General features: G+C 39.6%; 1 protein-coding gene across 2 annotated transcripts in view; it reads right to left on the bottom strand.

Annotated features, from left to right (window-relative positions):
- Nucleotides 1–23179, bottom strand: part of LOC139446058 (uncharacterized) — an 80589-nt gene extending 57410 nt beyond the window's left edge. For both annotated transcript variants that reach the window (XM_071227326.1, XM_071227327.1), the window contains exon 1: nucleotides 22884–23179. In XM_071227326.1, the coding sequence (XP_071083427.1) occupies nucleotides 22884–22941 (58 nt within the window). In that variant the 5' untranslated portion in view covers nucleotides 22942–23179. The remainder of the gene's footprint in view (nucleotides 1–22883) is intronic.
- Between the last annotated feature and the right edge of the window lie 621 nt (nucleotides 23180–23800).

Genomic DNA, 23800 nt, shown 5'->3' with positions numbered 1-23800 from the left:
GTTTTGTAAGGTAGATGTATGTGGACGTTTCTCCTCAGTGACTATACTGAACACTACATTAGTATTTGGATTATGATATGAGAGATATAAATATTTGAAAAAAGGCTGTAAAAAGCCTTTATATAGTTTTATTTTCATTCACAATATCTTTTCAAGATGAGAACGGTCATCATACTTCATTCCACTCAGTGTTTCCAGAACAGTTAACAGTTGTTGGTTGGACTTTGAAATTCGGATTTTTTAAAAACTAAACTATATTATGCATCTTCAAGAGGCAAGGGAGTTAACTGACTTTAAAAGTCTAGTTTTCACCCTTGCCGAACTTGGCTTGAATTTCATGGCTCGATCGTAGCGCCACCAGTGGCCGTTTCGAGTTATGTCCCTTCCTGTTTCTCCTATTGTCAAATCACACTCCACCTCTCCTTTCACCTGCATTTTCTTCAAACAAAATGGCGGCGCCCAGTCCAGAGAATGTGATCGATAATCAAGATCTTTATTATAATAAAATTGGTCTTACACACGAGTGGCGTATAAACACATCTCAAAATAAGTCCATAATCTTGGACGCGACGTCAACCCCATTTCACCTCACATCTCTCTTTCTCTCTGTCTCTGTCTCTCACTCTCTCTATAATATAGTTTGGTTTAATGAAATGGAATCTGTCACGGACTTTACTGGAGCCTTGATCTTCTCTGGGTCTATGGTTTCAAATATTTAAGAATAATATATCAATATTACCCGATTGTACACACATAATCCTCTAATAATTTCTGTATCTGCCTGATCCTGCGGTTCGTATCGTAACACTTCTACCTATATGTACTAAACAGAACAAGATTCAATAACTCCATAATAAGCCGTGACGCGAGATAAGGCACTCTCTTAGTTCTGTTGATGTATCACCAACCAATGGCTGCCCAGCTCTGATGGTATTGGCGTTTTATTCAATATATTATCGGGCTATGGAGACATCCAGACTACCATCCTTCATTATGGCATGCAATCCTACGCGTGGTGAGATGGTATATAAACCGCAGTGTAATTAGCATGCATTCAGAGATCAGGTATCGCTGTTATCCCGGTTCCAGACGGGTTCAGTTGCAAGACATTGCTTAGAAATGTCACACGACAAACAGAATCCATGTTAATTAAAATCATTGTTTGGAGTCAAATGTACATGAACAGGGTTTTGTCGCTATTATTTACATAGAAACCTGTGCCTTTCATTTCAAAAGGTCATGAAACAACTGCGTACAACGAATATACGATACAGAAGAAAACATCCGTCTTTGCAGAACTAGGTACACAATAAGTCACCAACGTCCATTACGGGGTAATTCATTGCATTGCTTATATAACCACTTTACCTCCCTGCCTAATATTGGTTTATTTGTTGTTTAACGCAATATTACAGCTATATGACGGCGGTCTGTAAAAAAATAGCATCTGGATTAGACAATCCAGTGTTTGATATCATGAGCATCGATCTTCGCTATTGGGATACGCATCAACCAAGTCAGCGAGCCTGACCACCCGATCCCGTTAGTTGCCTCTTACCACAAGCATAGTCGTCTTTTACGGCAAGCATAGGTTGCTGAAGACCTGTTCTACACGGATCTTCACGGGTATCCATGCCAAATAGAGGTAGTGCGGGTATATTGGGGCGCACCCCAGATTACCCAGGGTATTGTCCATTCTAATATGATATATACTCAAGATAACCGACATGGGCATTGTATTAATAGTATTCTGAGTTATATTTTCGTTATGAAAACAACTTCTTCTTGTATTTTCATTGCATTCTGTTGAGCAGGATGAATCCTGTTAAAGCATTATGACGTCCTAGCATTCAGCATGATGTTATGCATGCCTCCAACTATTTGTAGGACACGTCGAAAAAACTACCGCGGATATCATTTTTATATAATCCATGTCAACAAAGAATTGTTATTAATTTTTCAAATTTGGAAGTATTCGCCGTCTGTTCTCATTTTTTAAAGCCCTGTTTCACTAAGCAATCTAAACGCTACGAGTGTAGTAAGTCTGTAGTAAAATATGGGAGTTACTATCGTCTTAGCCCTAAGATCGCTCTATGGATCGGGACACAGGATTGTAGTACAAGCTTTAAATTTATAGCACACAACGTAATTAACGAGTATACCCCGGACTGCCAAGATGGATGCAGCTACTCTGGAAATAGAGAATGAAGTTAGACAGCTGGCGATGAAGGCCATGGGGTATGTCTAAGTAGTTAACTATTCATACGGGAGGAATGACGCAAGCGAATCTTTTTCGGGAGGGCGTGAGTGGTCTCCGTCACGTACAACTGTCCCTATCTGTAACGACGAGTTCCAAATCTGTCGTACTGAAATAGGATACGACAAGTTATGAATCATTTATCTTCCTCTTTCACGAAATTTGTTTGAACACTACTTCTCGGAATTTTACTCCCCAATTAGCTGCTTTGGAATAAAATCAACCTTAACAGCTGTCATTGATTGGTCTTCTAAATATGTCAAAAGTTCGCCTTGAATTATGTCAGCCTCGATGGCATGCTTAATGATAAGTAAATGGGAGTATGCTATTGGCCTATAAACTCAATTAAGGTATTATTTTTTTGTTATACATGTATGTCTAGCCTCCTGTTGTTTGTATTTCGAGGTATGGGGAATCACGATACTGACACAATTCCGCAGGCATCAATAGCCTTATTGATTTGCCTTTGCATGTGTTTGGTTTGCATTATTTCGTCCTGACTGTCATCCTTGGTACCTAAGTACCAAACAGCTATTTTCGGTTTCACTGAATGACAATCGTCTAACAGAGGCTTTTCTCCCACATTGAGCAGACACGTCGTGACCTTTCTAAGCTAATGGTGACTGCTGGAGAGAAAAAGGTGAAACTGCAACAGTGGAGACGTCTACAGCGCGCATGGTACATACAATGTATCTCGTGGGACCCTGTCTTTGAAATGATATTCAAGAGGACCATCCTGTTTCTGTTGCCTGCAATCACCAACGGCGTTCAGCAGAAATAGACGACACTGGAAACATCCCCATTAAGTCAACGTCACAGCCAACGATCACAAAGGACGCTGCCAAAACGCCATGGGCGATACTGGTCGACTTCTAAAAAGACTGTGCTATGGTCGTACGCTTGTTTGATCTTATGGAAGCTTTAACTCGACATTCAAAGTGCATGTTTGTAGAGCTCCTCATTAGATCAGTTGTTTCTATGTACGTACACATAAAGACCTTGTTATTCCCAATGTTGTATGTCCAGGGCACATGTATTTTTGTGTTTATCCTAAGCGTGGGTCAGTGACTTCAGCGGAATCAATGTCCGACTTGATTGACCAGTAACTTAGGTGAACATCCGAAGGTGTGTATATGTATATATAAGAGCCAATGTCTTTAATTAGGCAACATGTATATCGATTGACAATTTCAGCAAATATATACTGACTGATTCATCCGGGCAATGTACAGTTAATCTCCTCATTTCAATTTAGATCTGTCTTGGTGTTATGATGATCAACAAAACCTTTCTAAGTATGCAGTATATTGGAAGCAATCTGACGTCATCTTCCCCAGGCAAGGCAGTTAACTGACTATAAATGTCCAATTTTCACACTTGCTGAACTAAACAAGAATTGGATTGTAGCTGTTTTTAAATACCTCTGCGTGTGTGTGTGAGGAGTGCCTCCGGCGAAGCAGAACACCTGGTGTCGTTACAATTCAATAGGGATTCACATGTTCATGGTATAGCTGGAATCGTACAACCGACTGTGCTTTCAACAGAGATATTTTTCAGAATATAGAAAGGGTTTTGTCGCCAAGAATCAAGAAACTGAATTATCAGAGATATTACAACCACGAGAGGAGCACCATATACTCCCTGTAGTGCAGATTCACGTCTTGCACAAAAATATATCAGGTTCAAAAACTCACAAGTTATTTGGATGGCAAAACCGCTCAAGCCACGCACATTAGCTGAAAAATATCTTATCTCGACGCAAAATACAAAATACAAAATACCAGCCGGCCCCTGCTCTTATTGCTCATCATAAGAACTCACTCAGATTCGGTGCACACGCACACAGTGCACTTGCTCATGCAAAAAGCCACGTGTATTTAGGTAAAAGACGCAGTAGATGCCATAAAATGTAATCTTGTAAATTTCCAGCAAAATGGAAAGAGAGAAAATAACACCAGCAATTATGGCTGATGTTTGGCCGAGAGCTTGAAGCAGGACTGGAGATGAAGACGAGCTGACGGATACAAATGGACTGTGGAGGGACAGTCGCTTGTAAGTAATTACCTTGATAGCTATCAGCCTGCAAGGATTAGTCTGGAATAGTAAACGCAGTCCCCTCTTTCCCCCTTCCATACACTCGCACGTCGCTGTGTAAATGCCACAATCTTGAACGCAGTGTTTAACCTCAATTCACCCTCACCTTTACTGCATTTTATAAAGACGTGTTTCATTTTTCCGGCAGGTCGTGACCATGCGATTAACAACAAATGCTTGCGGCTTAGTTTCTTGTGTCATTAGAGTTTATAAATCGTTGTGTTAATACAAAGGGCTATATTTATGAAAAATATGAACCATTTACCATGAACTTACGTTCCTAGATATCTCAAGATCGACATAATTTAGATGGTATTATGTTTTTGAATTAATCAGTATTATCAGATGAACGTACAAAAATACATGCGGGTAACCTTGGTAACTTATCAAGCGAGAGACGTCTGGGAGGAATTAAGTAAGGATAAGATAAATGGATGAACAACTTCTTTCTTGCAATTAGGAACGACGTTTCAGTGTGTGTTCTAAGACCGTTGTCAAGCAACTGAACCAAGACGTCGCTCCTAATTGTGATAACGAAGCTGTTGATTCATATATCTTATCCTTACTTAGTGCTCCAACTGCCAAATACCTCTCAAAGAAGTTGGAAGGAATTAGTAGCTGCTTTGAAATAGCCAAGACTGGATGACACGACTGATGCATACTGTCGTTTCTGAATCTGTTACGAAAACAGAATATGAGCAGACATGTAAATGTTGTTTTCGTGTGAAAATCGTAATACACCTCACGTGACCTTAACGATTAATATATTGTCTGAAAACAAGAATGTTTGAAACAAGAATATGAATATCACGCAATTGCAGTTTTTCAGAAGTTTGCACTGACGGCGATGAATATTGTCCTGGTAATTGCATCAAGCATATATAAGGTATAGAATGTTTGGGGTTAATTGTTATTTTCTAATTTAATGTGTTGTGTTTGTTTGTTGTTGATTATGTCCGCTATGATGTTATCCCAGGTCCCGTGTGTATGGACATACGTTTATTATGGATTCGCTCGTAACGTTCAACATTCCTTCTTACTCCGTTGACCTGAACTTGAATCATGCAATCAAATAACATTTATGCGCACAGAAGCGGGAAAATACTTCTAACTGAACTGGAATATGGATCTCTTTATTGATAATTAGAAATCTGTTTCTCTGGAGAAATGCACTCTCATAACGCTGAATCATACCTAGAAGAGAACAATTACATTACTGGTTTGATAGTGCCGTCTCCCATTACCCTTCATTTCCAAATGGATCCTTTCTAATGTTGTTAACCCTCTCACTGCCACATGCATATGTACAGAGTGTATTTCAGAGTGACGCTGTGAAAACTGCATACATTCGCCCGGAAAAGAAGTAGCGTAACAATGATATTTTTCATTTTTTCGTAATTTTCAAATTTCACACAATAAAATTTCTCAAACTGACTGTGTAAAAACTATAAAGCATTAACGTGACTATGAGTAAGTATAATAGCTCGGCAAGCGTATTGAATATGTGAATTCGTACAAAACATCCACGACAGCTGATTTTTTCACCATGCGTATTGGGTCATTAACGAGTCTCTACAAGTTGCAAGTCACCATTAGTGTAAAAGCCAAAAGAATCACATGAAAGCCTGTTTGTTTACCCTGGGGTAATTTCTTCAGGGACGATAATGATATGGTAGACATATATAATATCTGAAACGTCATAACTGTCATTAGTATGTTACAATTACCAAAATTAAAAGAATTAAACATAATCATACTCCCGCCATCTCATCTCATTGACATTGGCCATTCTCAGTGTAGTCTACCGTAAAACGAAATTATGTTACTTACCGCTTAGTTCTTCGGAACTGGAGCCAAATTTTGAGAATCGACGGATATGTCTGACTCCCCCTAATCATCGTCGTTGCCAAAATTTATCTATGTCATCGTTATCGTGTCTCATTGACAGCTTCGATCGCACTGTTGTCTCTCACATAGGCTATTTTTACGTCATGAATATTCATGCTCTCTGTTAAAGCTTATTATGTTCCACTTGTATTAATCGCGCTGATTTAAAAATGTAGACAAGAAGTAAAGATTATAGCTTATATTTTATAATTAATTATTACATTTGATGTATTAATTAATAATGTTGATGATTAACACATCGAACTTTATTGTTTGACCAGGGCACCTGTAACCTTGTGACGTGGCATGTCAAAGGGCGCGGGTGACACGGGTATTTTCAGACGAACATTCGCAAATCAGCCGCTCTCGCCATCTTGGAAAAGGTGAAATGAGAACATAGGAAAAAGTGTATTTTGATTGATGTAAAATTTACACACTGCAAAAGTCAACAAGAGATACAAATACTGCATGTTACAGTCAAAGCTCTCGCTATACCATGCGGGCCCGTGAAGATCCGGGATAGAATAGGTTTTCAGCAACCCATGCTTGCCGTAAAAGGCGACTATGCTTGTCGTAAAAGGCGACTAACGGGATCGGGTGGTCAGGCTCGCTGACTTGGTTGTACAAGTCATCGATCCCAATTGCATGGACCGAAACGCATGATATCAATCACTGGATTGTGTGGTCCAGTCTCGATTATCTACAGACCGCCGTCATATAGCTGAAATATTCCTGAGTGCGGCATAAAAAACCCCAACCAACCAACTTTATTTTGCGTCACTCGAACTCCTTTAGTCTGAAGTAATATAGGGTTTAAATGGGAAAGAAGTATATTCTTTCAGTAAGTGAAACTCAGTTGCACGTTCATAATTCACAGTAATCTAGTTTCTGTAGAACTGAGATAACCAATAAGTTCAATATATTCAGCATTGTGTGTATCTCACCCTCGTGTCTTTGGATATCAAATATATCAATACTCGTTAATAAAAATGGAAAAATTCCTCGGCTTCGCAGTTTTTCCACTTTTGTCAACTCGTTTTGATATATTTGATATCCAAAGACACTCGGGTGAGATTGTATGTATGAACCAACATTATTCTTCCAACTTTTCCAGTTTGACAGTAAGAAGCAGTGTCTTAAGTGTAAAAGGTACTGCTAACACCTTCATTAGCAGAGCCATAAGTGATGTCATTTGATCGTGACGTCAAGTAACAGTGACGTCACAATAATCTGCAAAGCATTGTGATGCAATTTCACTGCTGCGATATACAATGTAAATCTCGCTTGATCTCACCAAAGCGATACCTCCTGTGGGAGTCAGTTTTGAATGATAAATTATACATACGGATGTTGATATACTTTTTAACGTTTGTCAGAATTCGATACGTCTCATTAAACATTCGGAAAGGGAACGAACATAGAACCAGTCCGAAAATCATACCCTAAATGTCGGTCGCCTATATTAGTTGACCCATGAAGATTCCGGGATAGAATAGGTCTTCAGCAACCCATACTTGCCGCAAAAGGTGACAAAGCTTGTCGTAAAAGGCGATTAACGGGATCGGGTGGTCAGGTTCGCTGACTTGGTTGGTGCATGTCATCGATCCCAATTGCGTGGATCGATGCACATGATATTGATCACTGGATTGTCTTGTCCAGACTCTATTATTTACAGACCGCCGTCATATAGCTGGAATATTGCTGAGTGTGGCGTTAAACAACAAAACAACAAACCAACCAACCAACCAACCTATATTAGTGATGCACGAAGTGCATGATCACTGGGTAAACACTGAGTGGCCAGACCCGGCAAACAACTGGCCCTTTTCATTTGAAATGACCACTAATCACATGTGACTTATCAACCTACCTGACCGTGTGAATGAGTTACCCTAAACGTGTCACATTTTGTCCCAAACGGAGAGTGTGGCCACGACATCTAAGCATAAGGTGACGCCATATTGTAAATAAATTGTGTCAAGTTCGTTTTTCAGGTACCTCGACCCTAGTTTCTGTCGATCATACGCTCGATACAGAGATAATACAACTATTTAAAACATCAACCTAACTTCAAACATGATCAGGGGGAACGGGTGGCCCAGTCGTCTAAGGCGCCGCGATTCGCTGTGCAGAGTTGCGTCCCTTTATTACATGTGGGCTATTCGGTCACGGACGCGATGTGCTTTGAAGTTCGATTTCGATTTGTTTTTCAGGTCTTGTACCTGTGATAACGGCCCCATGTCATTGGTTTGCTCAAATAGTATTTTCCGTCTTATGCAAATTATATGAAGGGCGATTGCTACCGGTAGGACATGCCTATCCTTATCGCGAACACCTGGTGTTATCACTGATTAGTTTTCGGTGGTCCATTCATATAATTTACGTCAAGTGGAATCAGTTTCGGCAGACAATCTAGGATAGTTATTTTCTTGCATTTACGTTGTATATTTATATACATAAACGTATATTTATATACATGGAACACGCTGTTATTCACAGATTGTACAAAGCAATTCATAACTGATAATGTATGTATATTATCTAATACGCATTTTAAATCTCCTCAGATAATATAGTATCATAACACGATAAGGTTCGTATTTCCAACATTCTGCAATGGATGTTAGCCCTTATGTAATAATCGATATAATTTGAGAGTGTATTCTCGATTTTCATATGATGCTCTACCACAAGTCTTTAACGTTTAGGCACGGGTGGCCCAGTCGTCTAAGGCGCCGCGATTTGCTGTGCACAGTTGCGTCACTTGGGCACGCAGAAACCTATGATTGTGGGTTCGAATCCCGGTTCGCCCCGATTATGTTTCTAGGTTTGTCAGCACCATACCCGTGCTTGTGGGTTTCACCGAAGTGGTAAAGGTCTGAGACCTGCATTACTTCGGGCTTTCCTCCCACATTAAGCTGACACGCCGTGATGTAACTGGAATACTCACTTTAACTATTATTTGATATGGTAGTAATGAGTAAACGCTTTGATTGTTTTGGTTCCATGACGGTATAATCTGCAATTTTATTTGTGTAGGCCAGCAGGCGGTCGGTGATTTCCCGCCACTGTGCACATGTCGTTTTGGACTGATGCGGGTGGTTTGATCTCGCGTGACCAATCGTCTGCTCTATAATGGTCTTATAATGGTCTCATAATGGCTACACGGGTTTTGCCATGGACACCTAATTACGTCTATAACTACGTATGTGTGTGTGTGTGTGTGTGTGTGTGTGTGTGTGTGAGAGAGAGAGAGAGAGAGAGAGAGAGAGAGAGAGAGAGAGAGAGAGAGAGAGAGAGAGAGAGAGAGAGAGAGAGCTTGTATTAGTCTGGACTAATGACGATGTTATAGTGCTAGCACCCTGAGATACCATGCCGCAGTTTAACATGAATGCCCCACTCAGACACAGTATACTGACTGACTCTAAGCCGACCAGTCCTTATTTTAGCCCCTTAATGTCGCGCGTCAGGCAGGGTAACAACAAGTTTTTAACGTCTTTTGTTATCACGCGGCCGGGGGTCAATTGCAAACTCCGGACCTGCCGCTCTCCGGGCGGAGTCGGTCCACAAGATAATAGTATATATTTAGTCACATAAAGAAATGGAACGTTTTACAGTGAGAGAGTTGTCAAACTGGATCCAAGATTAAACAGCCTTTGTAATATTTTAACCACATATATTATTCTTGAATGGTTCAATTAATAACATGAATATTAATAGTAATTACACACAGGGTAGGTAACTGATTTCTGAATGTTTTCAATGTAAATGTAATTTCGTTTTGTTGTTGTTAAATAGTATACATTATCTTAATTATGAAATACTTCGATCAATGCCATGTGAATACATACGTATTTAGTCATATTTGATTTAGTTTGTATTATTTATAAAATGACCAAGATACATCCAGTCTTGTCTTTATCTAGATGGGTTTTCACAGTCTTGAATTATATGTTTCTTCCATGTTCTAGTTTACTTTAGCCACAATAAAAGTTAAAAGTTAAAAAAGGGATGCGAGATATAATTACTGAACACTATTTATATAAACGAGTTTGCGTAGTTCAATACAGAAAAACTATTTAATATTCTGATTTTTCTGTTCTGACAAATAATTGCATTCGCTTTATATATCTATGATCATTATCTATTTCAAGTCTTTCCTTTAGTAGAATGGGGTGAAATTGTAAACTTTACTTGAAATTAAGTATCCCGTATGTCTCTAAATGTGCGTGTATACCACGGCGTAAATAAAAAAAAAATTAAAGTCGGATTTATATAAAAACTATGAAAGAAATAGTTTTATTTCATGGATTTGCCATACACGTATATTCTGAGCAAAGGTCGAAGTATGGCAGCCAAGTGCCAAATGGTGAGACGATGATGTATTTTTTCTCGTGGTCATAGAGAAACAACTTTCTTCAGATTGTTCAGCACATGCACTGTATATACTTTGAACAGTACTTTAAACGCAGAAATTAATATTTTCGTAATTTTCTCTTTCACTTAATCTCTTGATATGAATTATGACCGTACTGTCAAAACTATAATATTTCCCTCTTTGACCTGCGTAAGTGATCGTTTTCCTTGTATTAAAAATAGCAAATACTCTACACTTCTTGTGCTTTCAACTTCAAGTAATAAAACTGTCCAACTATTTTCTAGCGTTTCAAGCTTTGTATGAATTAGATTTAACCCATTAACAACACATCATTTATAAGACCCGATGTGTAAATAACGAAGTGTGTTTTTGCACAACGAAGCGATGCTACAAGTATCACATGGCGCCCGAGTTCCGAGTGATCGAAAATAGGTTTGTTGAATAGATTTGCTGCCGATGAATACGTTACAACGATTTTGATGAGAATTTACGTGTACATACTCTTTGGTGATAGTACACTAGTATAACCTTTGTTAATTATTAAGAAATAATAATAATGTCCAATATTGAGCGATGTTAAGTTGAGGATTGTTTGGATCAGGTATTGTCCGACATCAATTACGCCAAAGTTGATTTTGTCACTTATGCAAGAGCACGGACACCGAATGTATACTCTGCATAAAAAGAAATGCAAAAGTTATTTTAGATGTATATTTTATATATCATATAAAAAAATCAACTGATGGTGATCGATTCTTCAAAATTGGCACACAACATTGTCATTGAGCCAGATTCCATATGGCACGCAGGGAATAGTAGATTTTCAAGGTGAAGGTCATGTGGCATAGTCATCCCATGGAGGCAATAAGATCCCGAATTATGGCCTGGGGAATGTTCACCCACGCTGTCTGCAGTGCTTTTTCCAACTGTCCGAGGTTCTGTGGTTGTTGCTGACGTGCTCGCAGTCGTTCATCCAGTGCATCCCATAAATGATAGATTGGGTTTAAATCTGGTGGCCCGAAGGGCCATGGCAAGACCCGGATGTTGTCATTCCCGAAAAAGGCTGTTGTCAGTTTGACGCGTGAGGTCGGGTGTTGTCAAGTTGGAAAATGACGTTCGCGTGTTGCATAATGACGTGTGGACGAAGTGTCTCTCTCAGCCGTGTTACGTTGAATCGTTAACGTGCCCAGAACGTACACCAAGTCTGTTTTACCAATGAAGAAGATGGCTGCCGATATTATCACACTACTGCCACCAAATCTGTCCACTTCCTGTATGAAGTTTCGTGCATAACGTTCCCCGCACGGCGAGGCATAAAACGTTACTCCATCGCAGTTGTGGCCATACTCTGTGACCGTGACACCATTCACGTTGCAGCCGACGATGCAGGTGACAAAATGACGATGCAAAATGACATCTCTAGCTGATAGTCTAGCGCGAATCCTTTCAGCGCGTTAACGGTTCCTCACTGTCTGGGCTGATATCCTACACAATCTTGGTATTGCCTTAGTTTCAGAGGTATTCGCTGTAGTTCTTTCACGTAAGTGACGTAGCCGTATGAATCTGTCCTGTGTTTTTGTAGTGATGAGTGGGCGACCGGATCTAGGAAGGTTCCGTGTTTTTGATAACGGTTTCAGTCTTGTAACGGTGCTTGGTGCTACGTGGAAAAGCCTGGCTACAGCTGAAGATAATTCTCCTTTTTGCAGTCGGCCGATGGCGTTGTTGCTTTGGGCCTCGGTCAGTCGTGGCATGTCGCTGTTCACTTGCTGTAAACCCAACGTTTAATAACCGAACAAGTGATGTTGCACGTGCATGTCATGTTGGCGTGTTTCCCTGCCAGGCTCTCACGTGGCTGTGTTTTTGCGATTTGCTCATCTTTTCACCAAAATTCTGCAGTACCTCAAGCTTTCAGCACAAATCAATCCCATGATGAAATGACCAATTCAATTGTGTCATTAATTTTGTATGGATGTCGCCAAAACCTTACAAATATTTACGATTTTACTACTTTTGTGTTGTTGTTTTTGTAGACTATATACGGACGTTACCGCGTTTTCATCAAGATATATAATCCAAACTACCATTCGTTTGCAACATTATATTTGAAACAGTCTGTGTATGAACTAATCACGACAACTTCCGTCAATTTTGGTTTGACGTAAAATACACAAAATCACATTGGGATTGTTACTGGTAAGTTAAACGTACGGACAACTTTAAATGAATGCATGCTTCGACATGAATGTCATGTGTCTGTCATCGTTACGATATGCACTTTTCAATGGTATGACTTATTTTGAACTCCAGATTTCAAACAACAGCGTTTACTTGCCACATTCGGGTGCTTCCAAATTACGGTTTATGTAGAAAAGTAGGAAACTTAGAATACCGGCACATTCACCGATGGCTTGGCAGTGCTTATATATATCATTTTGATTAGCTGAATTTAGCTACGGCTTGAAAGGCAATGAACTCGAGTTGAATGTCATACAAATTAATTTCAATGTTTGCCGAAATAACGACGTTGAATACAATGTATTCGTTTTTGAAACCGCGATGTCATCACAGTGCAGCACTGCGTAGTATACGAAGCCATTTGACAGCCAGGAACCTTGAGGGTTAACTTCTTTAGCCATCACTTTGTCTGTTGAGAAATGATAAAAGTGTACCAATTAGATAAATCAATATTTTAGATGTGCTCTTGCTTCCCAAATGTCAATCTGACAATAACGTTATCCCCATCTTGTATTATTTACTGGATGTTCCATGATTCGGCCTTGGCGCACACTTGGCGCATGGTATCACGTCAATAAAGTGGTAGAGACGTTCCATGATTCATTGATTCTGGTTTGTGTTAAAGCTATTTGTATTAAGCTGAAAAAGGCATATAAGGTTATTTTTTAGATATTTTGACATTTGTGTAGATACCGATAAAGCCCATCTAGTTTCACGAATTTTTCACTGAACTAGTTAAAAGTCACGTGGTCACTTCAGTGGCGTTTAAAAACGTTTGAACTCCATAATTTGATCCGCTAAGGTTTTGAATCCCCAGTTGAAATCACTTTACACTGGGACGCCAATGGCACTGTGTTCGGGTTGGTGGCATTACTCGCTAAAGTATCTACCTATCGGATTGGCCGATCTCCCTCTTGACATAATATTTGATGTGACTTCACTTCATTGTGACGTGACAATTGATTAGTGACCGTACGGCGGATTACCCAACTGAAAGGACGATGACTCCAGACAGATCGTATTATCACACACATGAAAATAATTCCTTTAGGGAGTTTAAGACCTGAATGACCATACTATCATTACGAGTAACGATAGTATGGTCATTCAGTTCTTAAACTCCCTGGCCTATCGCCATTGACAAAAGTAACCAGAAGTCCTGGGAGGGTCACACAACCCTGACCAGAGTGCGAATATTGACCTATCATGACGTGATTAGAACTGTCTGCAATATGTCAGTACATCATCTAACAACACCATAATGCTGGAGTCAAAAAAGAAGCTTTGACGTGATTCTTACATTCCCCTGAGACCATAGCTTCTATACTGTCGCTTAAATAAGTGTGATGATATTGGAGTTTGTGTAGGTTGTGTATGACATCCTTTCAAAATATAACTAAAGGACAAATTATTTAATATGTCTGCAAACATCACCTTCCGGTGAAGAATAGGTCTTCAGCAACCCATGCTTGTCGTAAAAGGCGACGAACGGAATCGGGTGGTCAGGTTTGACCAAACTGCAAGAGCGTCATGATTTTATAAAATTTCCCGCAAGACTTATTACATAACCCAGACTGTAGCATCAAAATGTCTTAAAAACAATTTACTGTGAAATCAATGAAAAATGTCCAATCCTTTGTCTTTTATGAGTTTTCAAGAGCCATATGATAGTGAATGTGGCATTTGTAACATACCAGTGACTGTTCCCAAGGAAATGTATTGATCATATTACACGCCAGTGTTATGAAGTTTTGTAGTTTAGTGGCACTATCGCTGGTCAGAAATACGCTGACCCAAAGGATTTATGAGCATGTTATGCGTTTGCTCGAGGCCAATAACAACACAGAAATTATCTCATAAACCATCTGTTTCATTTCCCAAAACCTCCACACAAAACAGGGTGTATCATCCTTTGTTGTAAAAGCTTTCATGGAAAAAGGAAATGTCCTCTCTACCAGGTTTCTTTTGAAATGTGAATTTCCAGCCAATGTAAAGTTTCACAAGAAAGCGCTCACTGTTTATAGTTTGTTTCAGAGAAGGAACCATACGACAAGTTAAAGCTACAAAACCATTTCCGTCATCAGGGGTGCGTTGCAAAGCGTCAATCGCTTGCAAGCGATGCAAAGCCATTCGCCTCACAAAGGTGCGCTAACTTTCAACGATCGCTGGCTAAGGTCGCTTCGCTCTCAAACCAAAATGGCGTGTGAGTTTGACCGCGGAATAAGAAATTCTTGAGTGTATCAACTGGGAAATTAGCAAAGGCAGCTAAAATCGCACCACCCCCAGTCTTCTCTGCATCAACAAAGTAGTCATAAATGCATCGACGACCAGTCATCGAGCCTCTTCTATTACGTTCTTCATTAGAGCAAAGCAACCAAGCGGTAGTTGCGCCGCCATTTTGGAAGAGTGCGCAAGCGCTTCGAGCTGTGCGCAATTACTTTGCTTAATCTTAACCATTCGTGGCTTGCAACGCGCCCCAGTTCAACCTTAAGGCCACGTGTGCATTTGATTCACAACAATCATGTATCATTGGCGTTACATTGGCGTGAACACTATTCAAATACCCAAACTGAATTGTCAAATTTGAGCAGGTTTCAAACTACAGAGACAGCCATCCAAACAATACATCCGTAAGGACCTTGAATTGTTTGATGGGCAACTTAGAAGTTGACCGTTGACAAAGTAGAAACAATTTTATGGATAACAACTTCTTTAATCACTGTAGATGTCCAGCCTTGCTTGCCAACGGTATAAGGATCTATATCTTTACCTATACCTACACCTTTACATGTACAGTAATTAAAGAAGTTGTTATCTATAGATTTGTGTCTACTTCAAGTAGACCTTATAGTCATGATAATGACCAATATTCACTTTAACGGTTACGTTTGTCTTTGAACATATATTGTAACACCTAGTTCGCCAAGCCGGTATGTTGTTATCTTGTTATCTATATCCCTGAACATATTGTTCACGTTACTGACACGTTTCTGCTGTGAATAAACATGGATGTGCGTGTAGCCTCACGATGTCCCGTCATGTATCCTGGAACTCAAGGCTTAATCATGTAAACTTCCGTATGTTCATGAGGGAAGGAGGCCTCTAGATACAGATTTAGAGAGGCGTGCATGACCAGAGAACGCAACACTCACGTGTTGCTCGGTTAGTGAGAGATCAGAACGTATGGATTTGTATAGGAATGTCCGTATGGTATGGTATGGTATGGTATGGTTGTTTAAGGTCGACTTGGACCATTAAAGGTCTATTTGCTCCCAAAACATCAAAAATGTTTTCAAACCAGAGCAAAGTGAGTAGAGGAAATGAAATGCTCATCTAATCTGCTTCATTGTCTAATTTACGTACTAACATACCAAGTAATCCCTTTGTTATTTCTGAAAAGGAAGAACTAATTCCATAAAATAACTCAGATCAGGCAAAAAAAGAAAACTGTTGAAATGGTTAAAAAGTCAATACACAATGTACGTATACATTTAATTTCTACAATATGTCAAATTTACCTGATATGGTCACGAAGTCCTATATTACCCGCTGAATTGAACCATAAACTATGAACCGGTCCGTATAGCCAGCATCAGTTAATGTCGCTTTGCAGCGTACAGATTCTCCAGTGTCACGAACCGGTCCGCATAGCCAGCATCAGTTAATGTCGCTTTGCAGCGTACAGATTCTCCAGTGTCACGAACCGGTCCGCATAGCCAGCATCAGTTAATGTCGCTTTGCAGCGTTCAGATTCTCCAGTGTCACGAACCGGTCCGTATAGCCAGCATCAGTTAATGTCGCTTTGCAGCGTTCAGATTCTCCAGTGTCACGAACCTGTCCTTCAGGGAAATTAAATTACGTTACGTATGAGTGAGTGAGAACCCGAGCGAGGGAAACAATGTGACGATCAGATCAACGATCATCGGATCATTGTACGACTGAGGGACTATGCACAGTGAAAGCACACTTTGATGACTTCCTCTCAGCCTTCGCTATTAGAAGTGTCTCTGAAGTTAGAAGGGGCACCGGCGACACTTCACTGTGCATAACCGTAGTTGCGTCCCTAAACCTGTGATCGTGGGTTCGAATCACGCTGCGTCCCGATTTGTTTCTAGTTTTGTCAACACCATACACGTGATCGTGGGTTTCAAACAGTGGTAAATGTCTAAGACCTGTGAGATAACTGGAATAATGTCAAAGCGGCGTTACACCCAACTCACTCACTCACTCACAGTAAAGTTTTACAGCAACATGGATCATTCTGGTTTTCCCTTTCTGCAATAATAACCACAAGCATACACACAAAAAAGTTTTATAGTCAGATTTAGACCGTTCTGTATTTTCTAGAAGCATGTATCAGCCCACTTAGACAGCAGTGCACTTGAGATCTTCAAAGAAAAGGGGGGGGGGGGGGGGGGTGCGGGGTTATGTTCTACGGAAACTGACGGCGCTGTCTGCAACTGATGAGTCTTGTTCAGGCTGAGAAAGCTGATAGCGCCAATCAGTAATAGGCTCTCATTTCTACTTCAAGTCATGTTCTCGCTATATTGTGACTGAGAATGTGATCTCTACACTCATTAATTTCCTTATCCTGAAAGTAATACGGTATCACATACGTGTTCATATACTAACGTGAATATACTTGGTCACCATGTTCCTTGCGCACTTCATGACATTAATTTCCCTAATTTGCTGAAACTGTCTCACAGGATCTTTAACATATACGCGTACAGTACATGTTCATTGTGAACATTATTTCTCCACGTATTAGACATTTGTTACATTTTGTGGTGTTGAAGTCATCTTGGTCTCGTCTTTCGCAAGAAACAAAACGAGTCGAAAGGTGATCTGCCTAGTTCCTAATTATTCAGAGCGACAGGAGATCCAGTCTCAAATATGGACAGATAGACAGATAATTTATTTAAGTCTCCTCTCACAAGTACAGGGTAAAAATATGCTATACAAAATACAATAAAAAGTGAGCCACCCTTTAAGGGTTACGAGAGACTATATATGAACTAAAAATACACAAAACATGAGACTATATACACATAAAAGGTTATCACTACAAAACTAAGAACATAGAAAATATACCATTAAAATATCATGAAATATACACAAAATAAAACCATTACCGATTACAGTATAAAACTTGTTTCCGCTTCTGTATTAAAGGTTTGCAGGTTTTGGCGGATTAAAAAACAACATCCGGATGGGCTAAGATGAAACTAACTTTCTGTACATCTGTAATATCATTAAAAGAACAACATTTATCCCCGCATTTACTTAAGAGGGTAAAACGTATATCACTATAAAGGGGACAGTGTAATAAAACATGGATTTCATCCTCAACTTCATCCTTACAGTAAAAACACGTTCTCTCCTCCACCGGTGTATTTGTGTGTCGTCCAGTCTCTATGTTTATTGGGGCTACTCCGCTTCTGAATTTGGCTAAGGCACTTCATTTACTCCTGGGAATCGAGTTCAAAATATATGGTTCAACACAAATACCACTCTTAAAATGTCTGTTCAGTCTCAACTTGTTTCCTCCCACACTACTCCTGCTATGAGTTCTCTGTACATCAGTTTCTCATATAAGTCGATACTCATTCCTTAGGCGAAGATTAGTGTTGGAAAGAAGGTTTATGAATGGATTACTGAAAATAAGAGATGACACTAGGTGTTTGCGACAAGGTTAAAAACAAGGACTGGTCGGTTTGGAGTACGCTGTGTCTGGTATCCATGTTAAACTGTGGCATGGTATCTCATCCAGCTAGCCAGAAATGGACTTCACACATTTTATCCATGAGGGAAATCGAACCGGGTCATGGGCGTGACGCGCGATCGCTTTAACCACTAGGCTACCCCACTGCCTAACGCACGGCACATATTGTGAATGTGATGAATGAAAAGGAATATGTACATATTATTTCATCAATGTTCGTTGAATTATGATTATCAATGCTATATTTTACAGAAACAGTGGTTCTAAATGTAGGTGAAACAAAGTATCTGGATAAATCATGTGTATAATAGAACACGTCATCGCCAGATAAATAATCACTCTCCATTATAGGCCTCAATTTCATTGGGTGTAAAGGCAAACTACTGCTTCCGTTATATATGTTGGCAATTAACGTGGGAGGAAAGATGCAGGCCTAAGACGGTATATAATTAACCGCACTGGTAAAACCAACGAGCAGGATATGGCAAGCACAGGATCATAATCTGTCTTTCTAACTCCTAGGGGACGTAAAACTACACATCGAATTGTGACGCCTTAGACGACCGAGCAACCCGTATCCCCATATTTCTAACAAGAAATGCTGGTCCTTAAGTCTCAAGGGTTTGTTTGTTTTTGGCTGAATGAGTGCGCCATTTTGGTTTCTCTAAAAAAATGGAGTCTGTAAAATGAAGCGAAAGTGACTTAACCTGGACGTGTTTTACCAATCGCCTGTCACATTCTGTGACTTGATCATGTTTCGTAATGTAGATAACCCATGCAATTTGTTCATTTTGTCTTTATAAGAGTTAAAATTGTTTCGGGGAAATATATCTCATTTCGCTAAAGTTAACCAATCTATATTTTGTCAGAATAAACTAAGCATTAAGCGATTATCTCCTTCAGTTATAGGCGTATTTTATAGCACTGACCTTGCAATGCTGTACCAGTGATGGACATCATGAGCATCGATCCGCGCAATTGGTACACGATGACATGCATTAACCAAGTCAGCGAGCCTGGCCATCCGATCCCGTAAAGGGCAAGTAACAGGAACCGGTGGTCAGGCTCGCTGACGTGGTTGATGATGCACTTGATCGTATCCAAATTTTGCTTGTATCGATGCTCATGATGTCAATCACTGGATTGTCTGGTCCAGACTTGATTATTTACAGATCGTCGTCATGTAGCTGGAATATTGCCGAGTGTGGAGTTAAACAAAAAAGATTTTAAAAAAATAACATAGTGTCTCAGTCGAGCTGTAAGCTGCCGCGTGTTTGGAGGGTAAGTCATTATCTCCCTTACCCGGATAGCTCTATTGCGCACCACCTTTGAAGTATAAGGCGGACTCATTCTTTCTCCCTTCACACTGCTATTGCAACATATTGTTCAACACGATTAAATACCAGACCTCTATAAAGTATGACTTTTTCAATAAACAACACATGTAAAACAACAGGTTTGATATGAGAAGTTTGTAATTACTTGTCTTCATAATCACATGTATGGTGCTTGCTGTGCATAGTTGAGCACAGTATTGTTTCAAGTAATTCACTGTATGTAATGTATAATTCATACCGTTTCATGCGGTGGTTTACGGTTCTGCATGGTTTATTGCTGTGACTGTTTAACTTCCGGCAGAGATTATAAACCCGCAAATGTTCTTTGCTTCTGGATACATAGGAAATATACGGGTTGGTCTGCAGTTGGCAATTATTATCCTAAAATATAATACGGCTGCATGATATATTCACGATCGTTGGGTTGAACATAGTAATATTCCTCAAATCTAATCCAGAAGTACACAGACCCAGTTAACCAAACCGTACCGTGTGTGAGGAATTTGGGTTTGATGCCGCTTTGAATAGTATTCCACGTATATCACGGCGTGTCAGCCTTAAGTGGGAGGAAAGCCCGAAGTAAGCACGGGCATGATGCTGACAAATTCTGAAACAAAACCGGGGCGAACCAGAATTCGAACACATTGTCATAGGTTTCTGACGTGTCCAAGGATCACAACTCTGCAGCCCTGAGGCGACTGGGCAAATCGTGCCCCTTAAAGAACTGTAATAAACTATTATACAACAAACTATTAAGAATTGTTCCTTTTACCAGAGTGTTCCAAATTCTTTAACATGATGGGGGATTATTTGTTGAAGTGATTCTCTTTTCACAGTTCATAGTGTTGGTCATCGTCTGAGACATTCAATTTTTCACAGAGACGTAGTTCCAGTCGGGTGGATGTTTTTAAATTTTTAGTTTGTGATTGAAAGGACGAAGTTTTGAGAAATGTGACCTATGAGGTATGTTTTGTTTAAAATATGTAAGATAATTCAATATTTATAGAAGACTTGACCTACCTCTATGTTCTTAAATTGCTGTTGGATATACGAGAATCCCTTAATGAATGCTTGAACATATTTTGACATTTGGACCGAAGTTTATTCACAGTGGATTCATTACGTTTCTTTGTGTTTACAATTTCAAAGGTTTGATTTGTTTAAACCATCTAACATTTAGACCAGAAAGATTGATATTTGCTGTCAAACCATGTTCAAGAATGACATTTGATGTATTCGGTGTTCGAAATAGACATCGGCCCTTAGGCCCGAGGTTGGCAGATTTGTTCTCGGGTTAATAGTTTTAAATTTCAGCAGGCCCATACGGCCTGTAGTTTTTTTTAAGCTGTAAACATGGTATATGAATCATAACACTGAGATTGCTTGGTGAAACAGGGTCCAGCTTCAAGGTACGCTTGTTAACTCTTTCAACACAGCAGACTGGTGTACCGGCCACACCGTAACCACGTCAAAATATGAGTAGTTTCATGAACCTACCTGTCATGTTATTCATTTATCGAAGTTCCACATTTTAAATAAAGGTAGCGATGTCCTGCTTAAAACGTTCAAAATAACACGACATAACAACAGACTTTCGTCTAAATCTTTCGTCTAAATAACGCAGGGGCGGTCGGGTAGCCTAGTGGGTAAAGCGTTCGCTCGTCACGCCGAAGACCCGGGTTCGATTCCCGACATGGGTACAATGTGTGAAGCCCATTTCTGGTGTCCCCCGCCGTGATATTGCTGTAATATTGCTAAAAGCGGCGTAAAACCATACTCACTCACTCACTAAATAACGCACATGAGGATGGTATCCATTGCTGTTACTTGATTGGCTGCCTTATGTCATGTGCTTGATTTTGGCTAATCACGATCCTTATATTTTTAGATTACGGCAAAAACGTTATAAGAAACCAATTTGTATACAATAAAATAACATGTTACAGCTACGAACATACGCCTGGCGAGATCACTGTAATATTATTGATTTTTAGAGCTTTTCAACGATATCAAACATCGAACGAATCTTCGCACGTGTTATTTATACAAAGCTTCGAAAACAGAGTTATATCCCGGTATTTTCTCGCGTGATGTGATAGACCGTACTTCAAATTCTTGTTATCGCCATTTTCCGATTACTTCAACAAGGAAAATAAAACAGAAACAAGATAGCGTACAACTCCATAATGAAATCTTAAAACTGTCGAAAATCGCCATATTTTTCGCTTTCTTGGTGCTTAATATGAGCGTTATGAATGTGTTAGCTTAATTAATTAATTTTGTATTAAAAACGAACTTGATTACATTATTATATTATTACATATATTTAAACAATATTATTGCTACCTTTACAGGGATATCATATCAAAAACTGAAGTGAATCTATGGTAAGCACCCGTGGCTTTCCTAGTGAGTAACTTTTGAACCTTCCATTTTATGAAGTTGTGTACATGGATATGTGTATCAGTATGGTTTTCCTTGACAGACAATGTTGCTTTTATTGTGCTTTCAAAAGATACATTTTATTAACTACATTAATAAAAAACAATTTGAACTTAAAACGAATCCTCTCCTTCCATTGCTAATAAGTCCTTCGTCTGCACATGACATTATACGGCGGGGAACAATTGCAGTGCAGCAATCTCTACTTGTATATTAATATCTTTACTTAAATCAAGCAGAACATTTCACGAGTAATTAAAGCGACAAAACCCACTCCATAATCATATAAATATTTTGTACGATTACAACTATATCATACGCGTGAGTTTGTGAATCACTATCGAAGTATAAGAACTTTAACCGATAGGATTCTGCCAAGAGCATTGGAAGAATTTTAAATCACAACACCTTAAGTGTATCCAATTGCTTTTGAAGTAAGAATAAATGGTCGTTGTGTAAATGATATTGGGTTTAGTTTCCGATCACAGGAAGCAACAGGTAAAATGAGTGCATCAATATAAAACTTACCTTGGCAAATGAACGCAAAACATATTGCTCTGAGAAGCCGGCTTGATACTGTATCCATTGTTTGCTACTGACTATATGAAGCTGCCCCAAGGCCTGGTGATTTACATCTGTTTCTGGGAAGTGTACTGAAAGGTTTCAAATCAGGAAACTTCTGCTCAGTCCATGTATTGTTGACCCGTGTCCAAACATTGCAGTGTCACTCTTATCTTAAACCAAACAGTGATGATTAATCATCTAATGAACTATCCAAATGGTCCTGCTTCCAAACCCCCATAAATACAGATGCAGTTGAGGGCACATTTATACATGTCCTATATTGGAGAAAACCGTACGGAAACGAGGCTGTGACGTCACTTTGGCAAGACCATAAATATCAATATACACCAGACGCCCGGCACAGCAAACAAACGTCTAGGGTAAACTGCGGACTCCTGACATTGTACATGCTAGTGTTCTCCGGCTAAGCCGCTGCGCTGGTTCCAATAACCACGCGGCTTGAAGGAGACGGTTTGGGAGAGACTACACAACCCTTCAGTAGCCTGTAACATCAAGATACAATCTTATTCTTACTACACTCAGTCTGCCGCGATGTTGACAGAGCTTTGACAACTTAATGGTACCATGTTTAGTCCGCTATTTACATCAAATTAGTGCTACGGTTTACTTTTGTTTCTAACAAGTTACAAATGACATTGCAAAATAAATCGTTCCTGCAACAAGGCGACCCTTCTGTTGGGTCCACTATTAGCATATGATGTCGTTTCTGCATGAACCTAAATGTGTCTACTTTACAAGAATAATGGCAAGTATATTAAAGCATTGACTTATATGTGTAAGTGCTTGTCAAGGTTGGGTCGTTGGATTGGAGGGTTACTCTAGCTGGGCTAATTAAATGGTGTGTTTAGAGAGGCCATATT

This window comes from Haliotis cracherodii, unplaced genomic scaffold (assembly GCF_022045235.1).
Source record: "Haliotis cracherodii isolate W230 unplaced genomic scaffold, xgHalCrac1.p SCAF_6, whole genome shotgun sequence".
NCBI classification, from domain to species: Eukaryota; Metazoa; Mollusca; class Gastropoda; order Lepetellida; family Haliotidae; genus Haliotis; species Haliotis cracherodii.
The sequence above is the reverse complement of the archived record's forward strand: the minus strand, read 5'-3'. Positions and strand labels throughout refer to the sequence as shown.